At 40.6% G+C, this 15,000-nt stretch overlaps 1 protein-coding gene and 2 non-coding genes across 4 annotated transcripts in view; 2 read left to right on the plus strand and 1 right to left on the minus strand.

The window, feature by feature from the left end:
- Positions 1-1,146: 1,146 nt before the first annotated feature.
- On the plus strand, positions 1,147-1,223 carry Trnar-ucu (transfer RNA arginine (anticodon UCU)). Its single transcript has one exon. It is a non-coding gene; the product is annotated as a tRNA-Arg (tRNA).
- A 2,085-nt stretch (positions 1,224-3,308) lies between these two features.
- Trnak-cuu (transfer RNA lysine (anticodon CUU)) lies at positions 3,309-3,381 on the plus strand. Its single transcript has one exon. It is a non-coding gene; the product is annotated as a tRNA-Lys (tRNA).
- Positions 3,382-9,543: 6,162 nt separating this feature from the next.
- Positions 9,544-15,000, minus strand: part of LOC138015596 (perlucin-like protein) — a 13,357-nt gene continuing 7,900 nt past the window's right edge. For both annotated transcript variants that reach the window (XM_068862677.1, XM_068862678.1), the window contains exons 3-4: positions 12,493-12,603; positions 9,544-10,159 (exon numbers count right to left, since the gene is read on the minus strand). In XM_068862677.1, coding sequence (XP_068718778.1) covers positions 9,720-10,159; positions 12,493-12,603 — 551 coding nt within the window. In that variant the 3' untranslated portion in view covers positions 9,544-9,719. The remainder of the gene's footprint in view (positions 10,160-12,492; positions 12,604-15,000) is intronic.

Below are 15,000 nucleotides of genomic sequence, written 5' to 3' on the forward strand. Positions count from 1 at the left end.
GAGGGTGCCATACCAGTCATTCCAGTGCAGATAAACAGACAATTTTCCTAAGTGTATTTAAACATTCATTATGTTAATTCTGTGAATTCTGTGAATACTGTCTTAAGATAGTCGTTGTACCACAGAATCGCGAACACCAGTATCGAGAGATGAACTAAGAGATTAAGTGGTCTGTAGGGAGCTGGGCCTGATCACCCCACTCCAGGATTTAAGAAGTAAGGAATATTCTGAATCAAAAGCTACTACTCTTGTAAAGAATTATTCTGTATTGCAAGTCAAATGTCATGGATGACATTCTTTTTTAAGTTAGGGGGGGGGGGGGGGATGTTAGATATAGAAATCCGCCAGAGGACTGGACACTGTATGCGACGTCATGTGACGTCAGAGAGAGAATCATGTGCTTTTGAAAGATAGAAAGAGAAGTTATGAAGCTAAACAGTTAAGTTAAAAACTGTGGAAATACACGTGCAATAATTCAACATTGTGTGGATTTCTTGTGTAACATTTTTTCCAAATTGAAGCTCAATTATCTCTGAAAAATGCCTGGTTACCCCCAATTTTGTTTTTGCATACCAAGATCACTTGCTAAGTTCTGCTTTCTCCGCATAGTTTTGAACCGAGCAAAAATATCCCTCTATTGAATAAGCAACAGCAATAGGAAATCTGATTATATCGAGATGCGCAGAACGTATGCGCAATAACAATAGTAGGCACCGTCCTTAGCCCTTTCAGCCCCGAGAGTGCCAAATGGCACTTATAGATCTTACTCTGTCTAACGCCAGACGATTTTACTCGTCAATGGGGAACCCCTCGGGGCTTAAAGGGTTAAGCTAACGGCATCAAAAAACTGTCCCCGTTTAACCCTTTCAGCCCCGAGAGAGCCAAATGGCACTTATAGATCTTACTCTGTCTAACGACAGACGATTTTACTCGTCAATGGGAACCCCTCGCGGCTTAAAGGGTTAAGTGATTGTAATCTCATGCTTTATTCCGTTCTTAGTTCATTTTGGACGGCTGCACGTACAATACCTGGATCCAGATGGATCTCGACTCAGCTGGGCCCACCAGCAAAGGGAAATATCGCTTCTGTGCCTTGGCCTTGAAAATCCCTATGGCGCAAATGTATTCCATCTGAGAAACAAGGCAGCCCCCGTGGCGCAATGGACTAGCTTATTGGACTTCTAATTCAAAGGTTGTGGGTTCGAGTCCCACCGGGGTTTGTACTTTTGACTTCAAACATCACCTTTTTAAAACTTAAGTGATTGTATCTCACATTCAAAGAGTAGCCTTTTTCACGGTTATTTTTTCTTATTTGCATTGCAATGTAATCTAACGTGGATGCAAGGCAATTTCGGGTTTAAACTACAAAATAGCCCGAAATTGCCTCATATACGTGCTAGATTATATTGTAATGCAAATGAAAGAAAACTAACCGTGAAAAGGGCTATTTCTCAAAATAAAACAACACCGTGGCCGAACCTTGCTGCTTGTTAATTAGATGAGAGAAACAGAAATGACATTAACAAATACTATGCGCCAGTGATAGCATGACCAACCCATTTTGACCAACACCAAATGCACTACACTAGACGAAGACTAGACAGTCGGATTGCTGTTTTTAGTTGCTTGTAACGACTTCAACCAAACGAGCAGGTCGGTAGCACTGTATAACATCCATATCACTTGCGAGGAAATGGCAATATATATAATTAACAACTACAGAAGGTGGTCCGCTTGAGGTAGATACTGTCACAAACAGGAGGGCACTACTCAGGGAGACCTATTACCCATGCCCTGGTATTCATGTTTTGACGTCACAAACTGATTTACATGTCATTAACTCTTTGTAAAAATGCATGCAAAGTAGACTGTGACGTCAAAACAGGAATAGACCCACACCCCTTCTGACTCGGTCGTGAACAAAAGATGCTTGGATTTTCGCAACTTTCGAAGCCTATAAAATGGCAGGATTTGTTAGAAAAAGGAAAAAATGGCCGCAATGCGTTTCGAACAGGTACAAAGATTCATTTTAGCGAAAAAAAAACATTTTGGGGTTATAGGCACTTTAAGCAAGTGTGGTTTACTGACGAATTGCTATATGGGTCAGATGGGTGGTATACATGCCGAAGCCAGGAAGGAAAGAAATATGCCTATCTTCTGACTTGAGATAAAAGTTGCTTGATTGCAAAGTCTCAGCTCAGGGGATGGCAGATAAAGCAGAGATGGTGTTTGAATGGTGTAAATATCAAAACTGAATATATGCCAACCACATGTGCTTTAGGTCGCTTTCACAACGCGATTCAAATGGGAATTCACGTAATTTATGCGAACAATAGAATCCTTGAAGGTATGTGTGGACTTCATTCAAGAACTTATTCTTTACACCCGATAATTTTAGGGAAAAAGGGGACCCTCCCCCGATGAAGAAAGAAAACTCGTCACTTTAACACCCCCGCAAGAGGGGTTGCACCCCTAAAATGAGGGTTAAAGCTCCACAGCAGTTCGTCCCCTCAAACTGAATCACGGCCATGAAAAAAATCTTTCACTAGTGCGGGGATGAGTAATGGCAAGCGCAGTCACTATCTCTGTAGGTTAAAGTATCGGCACGGAAGACAAAGCGTGAACTAACATAGTCCGGAACCATATTACTTACAATCTTATACCTCAATATGGATTTATTAACAACGCGTTGACGGTCTGGTTCAACCCAATTTACCATTCGCGACAATTCATCAGTACTACGATCGTGATTTGAAAATGTCACGACGCGTGCAGCCCGATTTTGTAAATTTCGTAACTTTTGAGAAAGACTCTTAAAACAGAATCCGCACACCGATCAACAGTAACCGAGATGTGGTTAGACTAGTGAGTTGTGAGTTGGAGAATAGAGTCTTATATGGAACCGAATACCTATTACGTTTAATGGCGCCTATACCAAAAGCAATCTTTTTTGAAAGCTCGTTGATATGACAATCCCAAATAGGATTTTAGTCAACATGTACACTAAAGGATTTTACAGTCGAGACTAATGGAAAACTGGTTGATTGTGGTCAGTGAGCTTTGCTGCAAAATGTAATAAACTTTGCTTGGAACCAATCAGTAGGAATTCAGTTTTTGTCATATTTAAAGTTAGTTTGTTGGTTGCAAGCCACACACGGATTCTCTCTAGATCAAGATTAACATAACTATTTATTTCAGAAGCATCGCTACCATCGGCGTACATCCTTGGTTGGGAATGCTGGAGACAATTAGGCAGATCATTTATATATAATAGAAATAAAGTAGCCTAAGAATCGTGACCTGTGGAAGCCCGGCTAGCTCAGTCGGTAGAGCATGAGACTCTTAATCTCAGGGTCGTGGGTTCGAGCCCCACGTTGGGCGGTACGTCTTTTCATTGGCTGACTAATGCTCTTGTGACCCTCTTTCGGAAGTCACAAGTTTTGCTTTTCATAGAATAAAAACTTGAAACATGGTTAGGGAGTCACGGACTTTAGAATATGACTTAAAAGCAAAAGTTAGAGATCAAACTGACCTAGGGCAACAGAAGTAATTACACTTGCAGTTCCTACTCAATTTCCACAAGTATTGGATTTTGGTCTGCATTTTTACATGGAAATTGGGCAGCGGTTGTAAGGTCCTTTGTTTGGTTTTGTTTTCTTGAACTACTAGCCCATTAATGAAGTTTTACCTTAGTTTAGTTCGCACCTTAGAAAAGTCATGACGTGAAGCGTTGCGGCTACAGGTAAAAAATCAACTTTTCGGAAATTGAAGCCTACTGCTTTAAAAAACTCGTGGGGTTGTTTCCGCCCGCTCTTTGACGAAATCGCAACCTGCCACAACGTTACATCACTGAAAGGACCTTCAGTTGAAGCTTTGTAATAGAAAGGTACAAAAATAAACGACTTTTCTCAGAAAATTGTCACCAGAGTTAAAGAGAGGTTTCGCTGATAACTTGATGAAAAGTGATATTCTAGCTTTAAAAAGAGAAGTCATGGGTCCGTGTACCTTCCAAGGATAATTTCCAAATCAGACTCAACCGAGTAAGGTTGTTGCACGAAGTTCTAACCGAAATGAGTGGAGGGGGACAGGGGGGCGGGAGCCCAGGATAATAGGGGCAGGAGGGGTACGGGAGGAGGGAGAGGAAAGGGCGAAATGTGGGAGAGAAATGCAAAACGGTACTTGCTGTCATTTATTGTGTTACAATGCTTTAAAAAAAAACAAGAACCCAAGTGATATCTGACTTGCATTAGCGACATCTGAGCAATCAAGCAAACAAAAATTCGCCCTTGGGCTGAAAAACAGATCACATCTAACGTCATAAACTTGTAAAAATGTAAAATACATACAAGTGCATCAAATAAGAAAGCTAATTCTCTGCTGTTCAATGTAGCTAAAACGTTTTCTGATTAAGAATTTGTAAATTGCTTGCACTATATCAGTCATTTCAGCCGACAATGAACCGCGGCAAACAGTAATTTGAAGCTGGTCAAAGGATATATGCGCACCACTGTGACAACGGAAAGATTGTCGGGCTTGGCTCTGAAGAACATTCACTGCGAAAAGTCCGTCAAGTACGATGCTGTGGTTCAGCGTTTTGCGGAAAGATACTCCCAAAGAATGCTTCTTGTGTATCCCGTCTTTGATGAAACACAAAATTTAAAAATGTTTAACTGCAGTATACTTTTACCATATCTTTTTTGCGCAGCTTTGTTATATTTTAATGCAAAAATAATGGAATTTAGACTTTAAAAAATGAGACATTAAAACACGCTGACTTTGCCTCAGAATGCCGGAAATCGCGTTTCCGAGGAGTAAAAATTCTAAAATTTCTCGGGGGTCGCCAAAGGCGGCACCTTAATCGGTCCCCATTTTGTAAAAGCCTGGATCCACCCCAGGAAACAAGTGTTTACAAGAACACGCATACGTACTCTGAAAGTGATTTGGTAGGTATGATTTGAGCCACTTAAGTGCATGCGAGTCAAGCCCATAGAACTGCAGCAGCGTCCTCAATAGTTTGCTGTTGTCAACCCTATCAAAAGTTTTCTTTATAGATCCAAAAACAGCACACTATTAAAGTAGCCGCCAGTTATCAATATTTAGGGTCCAATTGTTAGTAGATTCAAGCAGGGCAGTCAACCGGGGTAGACTGTACGTTAAATCATGCTGCGAATCTGCCAGCAAATTGTTGCTATTTAAGTATTCATAAAGTTGATTGAAAATGACCTTCTCGATTATTTTACTATTATCTGATAGGATGGATATTGGCGTGTAGTTGTAAAGTTCAGATTTGATGTCTTCCTTATATAAACAATAGTGTGGAAATTTTTCATTTGCCTGGAAAATATCCATTTGTAATGGATAAACTTATTACATGCATGAGGGTAGGTATGATTACTGGGCCAGCTTCTTTCAAAAGTGTTACAGAAATGCCATTCAATCCCGTGGCCCTATTCACCTGTAGGGAACTATTAATTAAATGTACAACATCAGAGAAAGTCTCTCTAAGCGAAAATCTGAAGTCAGCAGGCTTAATGTATCATCGAAACAGACATTAGAGTGGGGAATATTAGAGACTTACCTTGGCGTGCATGGTTTATAGTATCACGGATCGGATATAAAGGGCAGTCCCCCCTCCATCTCTTATCTTTTCCCTATCTTTTCTCTCCAGAATATAACCTGGGAGCTCTACTTCGCCACTTGATATATAATCATCAAGGCGAGTCTCATTAACCGCACGAATATTAATGCACTTCTTATTCATATACACCCGAAGTTCCTCGATATGGCCGGGAATAGTGGCAATATTAATTGCAGCCAATTTGAAACCCCCTTTTTTTAATTTTATTATAGATTTCACTAAAGATGTTGGTACTGTCAATAGATGAGCTGAAAGTGGTTTGACCTTTTAAAACTAACTTCTCAACGGATGTTAAGCTATCTTGCTCAGAGCTTGTTCCAACCTTCATATACGGTCCGTATCCCACTTGTGTTTTCCTGATTTGCACTTCACATTTAATTAATGCCTGCCCCAATGATATTCAAGCCAAAATCTTCACTCCGCCACCATTTAGGTGAAACCCCTTATTTTTAAGATGTTCTGTTCTTATGCGGGTATTGTGAATAAAAGATTCAGCCCTCGAAACACGAATACTTTTCATCGAGGTGTTTATAGCGGAGCTCCGCGCGCGCACGCGGATCACCATAGTTAAGAAAATATGGTAACCCATCGATATGAGAAAGTTTGGTTTTGGTCACCGTACAACCGTACGACCGTACGTCCGTCCACCCCTCCTTGTATGCCAATGTGACCAGTATCACGTGACCATATCGCGGGCTCAAGTTGGACCTTATCAAGGTCAGCAGTTTTTTTTTTAAGTTGACCTCTGACCAGGGACTGGTTGTTGATCGGATCGCAGGCTCAAGCCAGGTCAGACACTCACGCCGGAGTATAAACGAGGCTTAATTATTCGCGCTCTTTCTGTGGCTCGACGTGGCTACACGGCCAAAAGCTCTTGACAGTCGATGCTTTTCGTGTTCAGGTACGGTTTGGAAAAAAAAGTTTTCTTGCATTTTTCGCTGGTTTCAATCCACCTTTGACATAATATAGCTTTAGTCAGGACACACTGGTGGCTACGTAGTTATTCAAGTCAAGCATTGGAGGCATATAAACTTAAAGCTGAATATTTGATTTGTTTGGTGCTGCTTTTTGCTCTATATTGCAATTTTTGGCATAAGTCTTATAATATGGCATATGGCATAAGTACATCAATAAAACTCCTTGTTTGACCTTGAACGGACAAAGACGATCTGTTACATCACGAGCTATAGTACCTTGGTGATTTCTAATTTTAGCGTGATTCCTATTCGCTGGCTTTTGACAGTCGACTCTGAAATGGCTTCTTTCCTTTAAACCTAGTTTAAGGTGACATTTATCACGGAAACTATCTCTCACGTTGTAATATGCAATTTAGAGGCAATGCAAAACATTCGAAAAACGACCATGTTATGGCAAAAAAAAAAATTAGAACCAACAGACTCTATTTGTCAGTGCAAAGCAAGCTTTACATGAAATGACAATCTCATCTGAAATTGAGAACAGGGAAGACGCACAAGCTTCACTCCAACTAAAAAAATCCCGTTCTGTCAGTGCCTGATGTAAAAACAGAAAACATCATAACAAAGATAAAGCACCAGTCGATGAAAGCCTTTCCTCCTCATCCTAACAGTGCGACGCTCTAACCAACTTAGCTATGAAGCCACTGCCGTTAGGAGCTGTACATTTGCGGGTTTTAATGTTTCCGTGATGAATCAATCAACGATAAAATGGAGCACCAGTAGATGTAAGCCCTTCTTCCTAATCCTGTGGATAACGCGGGCAATAAGCACTTATAAATTAGATTTTTTTGATGGACGCCGGATTTTCCGCTATTTTGGGGACAAGCCCCTAGACTTTGTAATGTCGTCTTCTTTACCGGATCTTAACCGATATCGCTCCTAGCCGGAATGCAGATTAATTAAAATTAATCCACATTCTAGCAGCGATATCGGTTGAGATCGCTGGAATTTTAACCGAAATACCAAGGCAGAGATGGTAGCCCTGGATAATGTCTACTACGCCAGGATAACTTCTAAGAGAGACAATTGGTATGCAAACACACACATAGCCTTGTTAAGGTCGGAGGTGTCAGGATGGCCGAGCGGTCCAAGGCGCTGCGCAACCTCGTTCCCAGGGTCTCTCATCTTAACGCCTGGGGAGGGATGTTGTAGACCAGGAGCTTTGAGGTTTAAAAACAAGTCTGTTAGCAGCAAGAAGGGCCTCACTCTTACATGGCAATGGCCACGAACACAAGAAGACCGCATGAGATATTTGATATCAGGAATTTTCGAAGAACTAATTAACAATTATTCCATTCGCGCTTGTTGGATATGAGATGGTAAATAGCCAAAGAGGCGCGTAGCGCCGAGTTGGCTATAACCAGCAACGTACAGGTAAGCACAGGTTTTTGTATGCAAAACAATACAATCCACCATTCCATTGGAAAAGAATAGACGGAAAAACTCTATGGGTCTTTCCATCACATTCCTGAGGAGTGGACCCTCAAGGTTCTCGGGAAGGGGTGAACTGAGGGAAGGAATATTCTGGGGGTTTTTGTTACAAAAGCGCTTTGGGTGTGATTCCAAGTTGCCACCAATATCATTGCTGACGTACTTAGCGTGTGATGATCGAAGAGTACCCACCACTTTGTTCCGTTGTTTTTTATATGGAGCTTTAGTTGCTGAATTATTGGAGTGGGTGCTAATGAGTGTAATTTGTCCCGTTTCCTCATTTAGCGCTTGATCGACGTAGTCACCCAAGATAAGTTGGACTTTATCTCTGGTCCCAATTTTGTCATGAATATTTATTAGTCATGATCAAGATCCGTAGCTATATTCTTTTCAAAACTACATCGTTTAAAAATGAAGTACACGCGAGTTTGTTTCCCTTTCAAAAAGCAAAATAAAGCAGTGCTCGCACACGTCGTAACTAATGAACAACTTTCGAATGAGTCCTGATTGGCGTCGGGTTGCCTTGTTGCTAAGTGAAATTTCACCTTCTATTGGCTCGTTCGGCGAACAAGCGACACTACGTCACGAATGTTTATTCACGATCATCATGTCCTTGAAGCGTGAGCGATCCGTTTTTTCGTAAAAGATAAACAGGCTATAATTTTGCGATTAGAGAAAGAGGAAAAAGGAACTAATTTGTCAGCTGAATATGGCGTTAGTAAACGGCAGATATCTGATATCTCCAAGAGCAAGGAAAATATCATGACGATTGCCGACACGTGTAAAGGTATTCACAACGGACAGTGAAGATGTAGGTCGTCTTGTTTTTTTCAGTAACAAAGCTTTTAGGTTTTGAACAACTCCCAGCTTTCATCAATGGGACTAGTGTAGGATGCAAACTCGAAGAATCTGCTGCTGACATGATATTGGAGGCTTCTCGTTTTAAACCTTCCAGGTCCATTCGATTAAACAAATGGACTTTGTGGCCATTTCTTGTTTTCGTCCATAGCCCACACTTCTTTCAGTCCTTTCCTGGGAACACATAAGCCAAACGAATTGACCTGCACCAAATTTCATAGCTCGGTTGGTAGATTTGCACCACTATCGCCGAGGTCATGAGTTTGTATCCCGTTGGAGCAATCTTAATATTTCAGGTGTCTTTAAGAGACAAATGCTTAAATTATCTAGATAATTGTATCCAAGTCGAACTTTAATTATCAACTTGAAGTGAAATGAAGTGAAGCCGAAGGTGCATTACCAAACGAAGCTCATCTTTGTAGAGAAAATTAAGCAACTAACATCTGGAAAGAATAATACTTGAACTGTCGGACGAACTCAAATTGTCACTGAACCTATTTCGTAAATGCAAACTTCTTTTTCTTTCCAAATAACGTCTTAAGGCTATTAGGATAGGATTTTTGAACATAGAACGAAAGAGGCCTTAAGAATCTTTGTTTAAAATCACCAAGCCAAATTTAAAATGGAATGACTCACACGTACATTTCACATCAGTTTATTGAGACACATCACATTATGACCTCATTTGTTTCATTGAACTGGCTTTCAACAAGCTACTACAACTCTATGTTTATCAACTTAAACAACTACAACAACGATACGCGTTGATAACCGAAATCAGTTTCTGAGCTGCACTACTCTTACTAGATATACGACTATACCGAAATAGGCTTCTCGCAAATCAGATCGGGGTAAGGAGCATATCCTCTTCTCAACGAACAAGGCAAGTCGTTCCATTGCCCATATATCTGATCTGTGGATCCCGTCATGTGACCACAGTTTTCGACGCCGCCACTGTTGTCTGGCTGCCGATGCCTCCAGGCTTGGAAATGACCCTCCAATGGGGTACCATCTATCCAGTAAAACTTGGAGTCAGCCAATCTTTGAAGACCAAACCATACACCATTTTCCTTGATAATGTTATATTTCTTTGTCAGGTTTGCAATAAAACGATTTTCGTCTGATGATGTGATAATGGCGAGATCAGCTCCCATGTTTTGGCACTTTTTGCGAGCGTCTTGCCATTTCGAGGTTGCAGCCGTTTCCACGTAATAACACGAGTCGCCATGTTTATCCCAGCGTGGTGGACAGCAAGCTGATATAAATAAAGAAATATTAAGTACTTTTTTATTGATGTTTCCTTTTTCATTTTTGATCAGATCCTGCACGATGGGCTCCTGGTTGGAATTACGCGTATTCTTATTTTTAATTACCATTTTGGAGTTGTTGCTGTTCGTTTACCTGGGCTGTGAAAGACAGTGAGGCTATTGGTGATCCTGTAATTGTATTGCCTAACCTCACTACTTTTATCACATACATCGTCTTACTGTAATATTAACTACTTGCGAATGAGAGGTTAAATCTTCTGGTTTTTGCAGTGAAAAGCTTTGGTTGGTGTTAAGATATTTAAAAGCTTTTCCATAAGTAGGTCGCGTGTCACATATTTCGATGGAACACAACTTTGTTGCGTCTATAATTTTGACTGTATCTCCTTTTTGATCGCCGTTACACTGTAACAAAATAGGCACGCATTGCGTACATGTGGTAGTGCAATAACTTGACACAGCGCTTTATTCCATAACTGTCAACTGAGAGGCTTTTTCCCCAGGAGATTCAAGTTGCCTTTGGACAATATGTAGCTTTAATAGTACACGATATTGTTTTGGTACCCAGAAAGATTGAAGAAAATAAAAGATAGTCGAGAAACATTGGCTCCGAGGCTGACATGTTGATCATTTTCAAGTTCCCTTACAACTTTCTTTTCACAACAAATTTAAACGTGCACTCTGAGCGTGACAGCTTTCCACGACAAAAGTTAAAGTTAAGCGCTGTCCGGAGAGTTAGTATTTGGATGGAGGACCTCAAAATATACGACTTGCTGTTAGAAACGTAGTACAGAAAATTCTATTTTAACGCTCTAAAATGCGAACTAAGCAAGGTACAGATTCTGTTAGCCTGACTTATACAAAACAAATATTGATGCAAAAGTAAATAAAATATTGATACACAGTTTTAAGCTGTTTTAGGAAGAGCAGAAGGAAGTTTTTAGGAAGTGTACATATCGATCGAAAATAAAATATTTTGCCATCAGCAACAAAATTTGCGACACGAAAACAACCTAAATTTTGTACCGCGAATAGAAAAGTTACCATCAGCGAAACATTCAGGGAGATTTTTGCTACGTTCAATTTTTTCCATTGTACTTTTGGATGCACAAGTAAATTGAAAAATAAGTGACATCGATTTCAGCGGCACCCTGTGATCAAGTAACCTTGAGTGTTTACTAAAGACTCGCGAAATAAAGGATATATCTGAGTCAAAACGATGGCAAGACACCGGGCGTTTGTTTTTGTTAGTTTTTTTTTTTTTTTTCAAGTGTTATAAAGTTTGAAAAGAAATGTGTGAATTCAACACAAAGATCACAGTCGTCCAACTCTTGAGGTTGACTATTGTTTCTGCAAAGTCAAAAATTTACTCTCCTAGAGGAGGTTATTTATCCCCAGGTAATTTCATCGTCTTAGAAATAGAAGCTGCTTTATTATTTATCAGCGTCACTAATTCTAGCCGTCTTTGGTGCTCATTTTTTGAAACTCAAGCACGCTACCAACAGACCTGTTTATTTTCTTGATTTATGCATGCGCTGGCGGGCCTATTGCCACCAAGGACTTACATTCTTACACTCTTGCAACCCGGTGACATGGTGTGTAGTGGACTTACAGTGCACTACCACAACAAACTGCGCTTGTCTTACATTGCAACAACTAACTTCCGACAAGCTTCTCGATTCCAGAGCCGCAAACTAAAAAGGTTTGTATTATCAACACGAGATCACCGGCAGCTTCACTTTCATTCATCGGCCTGATAACTAAAATGGCCCATTCGTTTTTCATCATTTCTAGATATTTCGAGGATAAGGCATTTTTATGGGTGAAACTGAGACGGCTGATTGCACCCCATGTTTTTCTGTGTTGCAGTTCACTGAAAATCAATTGTTCAGGGGCTTTCCTGCAGGTAGTTAGTTAGCTTCCATTCTCCTCTGACCAAAGAAAATTATCTCTTAGAACCATAATGTAGATAATAAGTCCTTGGGACACTCGTCAAACAACTACAGAACCTAACAAACATTTATTTCTTTAAAATTGTGTCTTTTATCCTGTTGATTCCTTCCCTCCCTTCCCCACTATCCCTTAAGAGTGTTGATGTCAGACCTTCGATGGCCTTACCTTGAGTTCGGAAACGATTCAAATTCAACACTGTAAAACCCTGGGGAGGGATGGGGAAATTGGTACTTGTGACCTGCATTGTGGCGTGACCTACTTATTTTTCTGGTATTAAGCCTTAGCCTTAGGGGCAGGGCCTGTATATAAGCCTCTGACAAGGTAGCATAACAGAAGTACTCGTATATCATTTAAGAGCCATTTTACTTACCACCTTCGCAACATTCTGATTTTGCAGACAAAATGTCCAGCCGTTTCCTTATCTCTTTTATCATTTTTTGCTTTACATCTCGTCTCAGACAGGACTCGTATTTTGTGGACTCTGTGAGAAGGATTAAAAAGTGTATAGAGGGGATGAACACCAAACAGATGATAAACAGACCAAACAGAAAAGACGAGACTGAAAACTGCGACAAAGCTTATAGATATCAGATTCGTAATGTGGGATTTGGAGAGGTTTACAGACAAAATAGGGAGCTTAAGCACGCGCGTTTTTGAGACGCGGGCGGCAACCGGAAGTGAACTGTTTTCCTTTTTATCTTGTCTTCACAAAACCACATTTACATTGCTAAGTATCTTTTCTTCATTAGAGATGATTAGTAAAAAAATCTGGGAGACACCACTGTCCTGGAACGCGAAATTTTCCCTTTCGGTTGCCGTGCGCGTCTCAAAAACGAGCTTGCTTAACCTTAAGTTTTACTAGTGGAGCTTTATTAATGGCCTTCGCGCAGTGCTGGAACCCGCGTCTTTTGGCGAGAAGTTTCAATTCTCTACGCGCTCCTGTGAAAAGCTACTAAGTCCACACGTCGCAACTCCGACCTGTTGGCGAAGCAAATTGTGGCGTCTGTTTCCTAGAAAACGCGCCAGTTCACAACTTTCTGATGTTCTGTTACGTGCACGTAGTATCAATCATATTGACTGTAGATTCTTTTACCAAATCGACGCAAATTCACTGAACTTGGCGAAATTTAAAAATTCAAAACAGTGAACGAAATAATATTAATAATTCAAGCCTAGCCTCTTAGCAAGACGGGATGCCTGTGATCACCGTGGCTACTGATTTGCCGCGTGGAATCAAGGCGAAATGCCAGCCAGTCCGCCAGTCTTTCGAAAACTTTGAAACCAACTGGCATCGAAGACAACCTCATCCCAAAACAACGCGAGAAATCTCGAACAACAACAACAGCAACAAAATAGTATGCGTTCTCTTCTGTCGAACGCAATTATAATTTTTTTCTCAAACTGAGGACATTAGCTGACATAACCTGCTATTTTCCTATTTGTGCGATCTGTTTTGTCACTTTTTTGTATATTCGCATGTGTTATGGCAATGTTTGTTTGAAACTGAAAAAAAAAAAGTCATGTTATTCATCAGCCGAGAGGTCTGTATAGGGAAAATCTGTACCGCAATGATCGGTTGATTCTGTTTACAATAGTTAATTTGTAAAGCAACACTGTTTACTTTTTAAAACATTTAAAAGACTTAATTAAAAAAAAAACCAATTTACAATTTTTGGTCCTAAGCGACACCTGTCAAACAAGCTCAGGCAACCAGGACTAGGATTCTGCACGGAATGGCGGCAAAATAGAAAAATTCCGCCCACTCTCAGAACCAATCAGATTGCAGGACTCGCAAAATTCCGCCCGCTCACGCATTGACAAAAATACATGTTTTCTTTTATCACGGCCTTTGAAGGGAACCCCTTAGCTCAACCAATTGACCTGCTCCCAACTGTGTCACAGAGGTCATGGGTTCGAACTGATTCCTGGTGTCTATAATAATCAGAGGATCGTTTCTCACTTTCAAATTCTGTTTAGTATGAAACAACTTGGAGTCGGAGACAGCTGAAAAACTGTGTAGACATCAGATCACTGCCTTTCAAGACATATGGCATCCTTGTGCCCATCCGTCGCTATTGACACAGACCAGCGATAAATGACTTGCATCTTTTCCATGTCCTTAATGACCTCTGTGCTTTCGATTTGTCCTCCCGCTATTTTAATTAGGGTGCATTCATTTGGGATGATCCTGAAAAGGATCACTGATCCAATCTTGGATCACGGTGCCCCAAAGGAACCAATAAATCCACTCTGAGAAAGGATTCTTCGGTTCCTTTAATGCACCATGATCACTTCACTTGGATCAGTGAGCCTTTTTCGGAGAATCCCAAAAGAACGCACCCTAAGTGTTCGTCCGAATGCTATAGATATTAATTTAATCGTGTGGAACACAACTGCCGGACTAAAATGGTGGCGCTTATGATTTTCCGAAATTTTATCCAATGGAGTAGTGACATGGCCCGGTAACGGCTGCGGTGGTGTTTACAATGGTGTTTTTCGGTGTTTTTAGTGTTTTCAGTGCGGCCGACCGTTTTTGTTATGGTGTAAGTGTTTGTTGCCTACTACCCGTTCTATATTTCGGGTCATTCCATAATTGCAGGCCAAGTTGTAGGTGAAGAAAATCGCAACAAAACTTGCTGTGGGAACGCGTTTATCCGGCATGATGTTTAATTATTTTGAATTAACGCTTCCCATTGTTCATCACCTATCTGTCAACAAGTCAAAACATCAAACCTTATGCAATCGAAGTGTGACCCTTTGACACTAGATTTAATGTTAACAGTAAAACGTAAATTAGATATATTTGCACCGCTGTTATTCTAGGCTAATTAACGGTTGGAAACAAACCTGTGAACAACAATTTCTACACTATCGTATA

Source organism: Montipora capricornis, chromosome 9, assembly GCF_036669925.1.
Source record: "Montipora capricornis isolate CH-2021 chromosome 9, ASM3666992v2, whole genome shotgun sequence".
In the NCBI taxonomy this organism is placed as follows: domain Eukaryota; kingdom Metazoa; phylum Cnidaria; class Anthozoa; order Scleractinia; family Acroporidae; genus Montipora; species Montipora capricornis.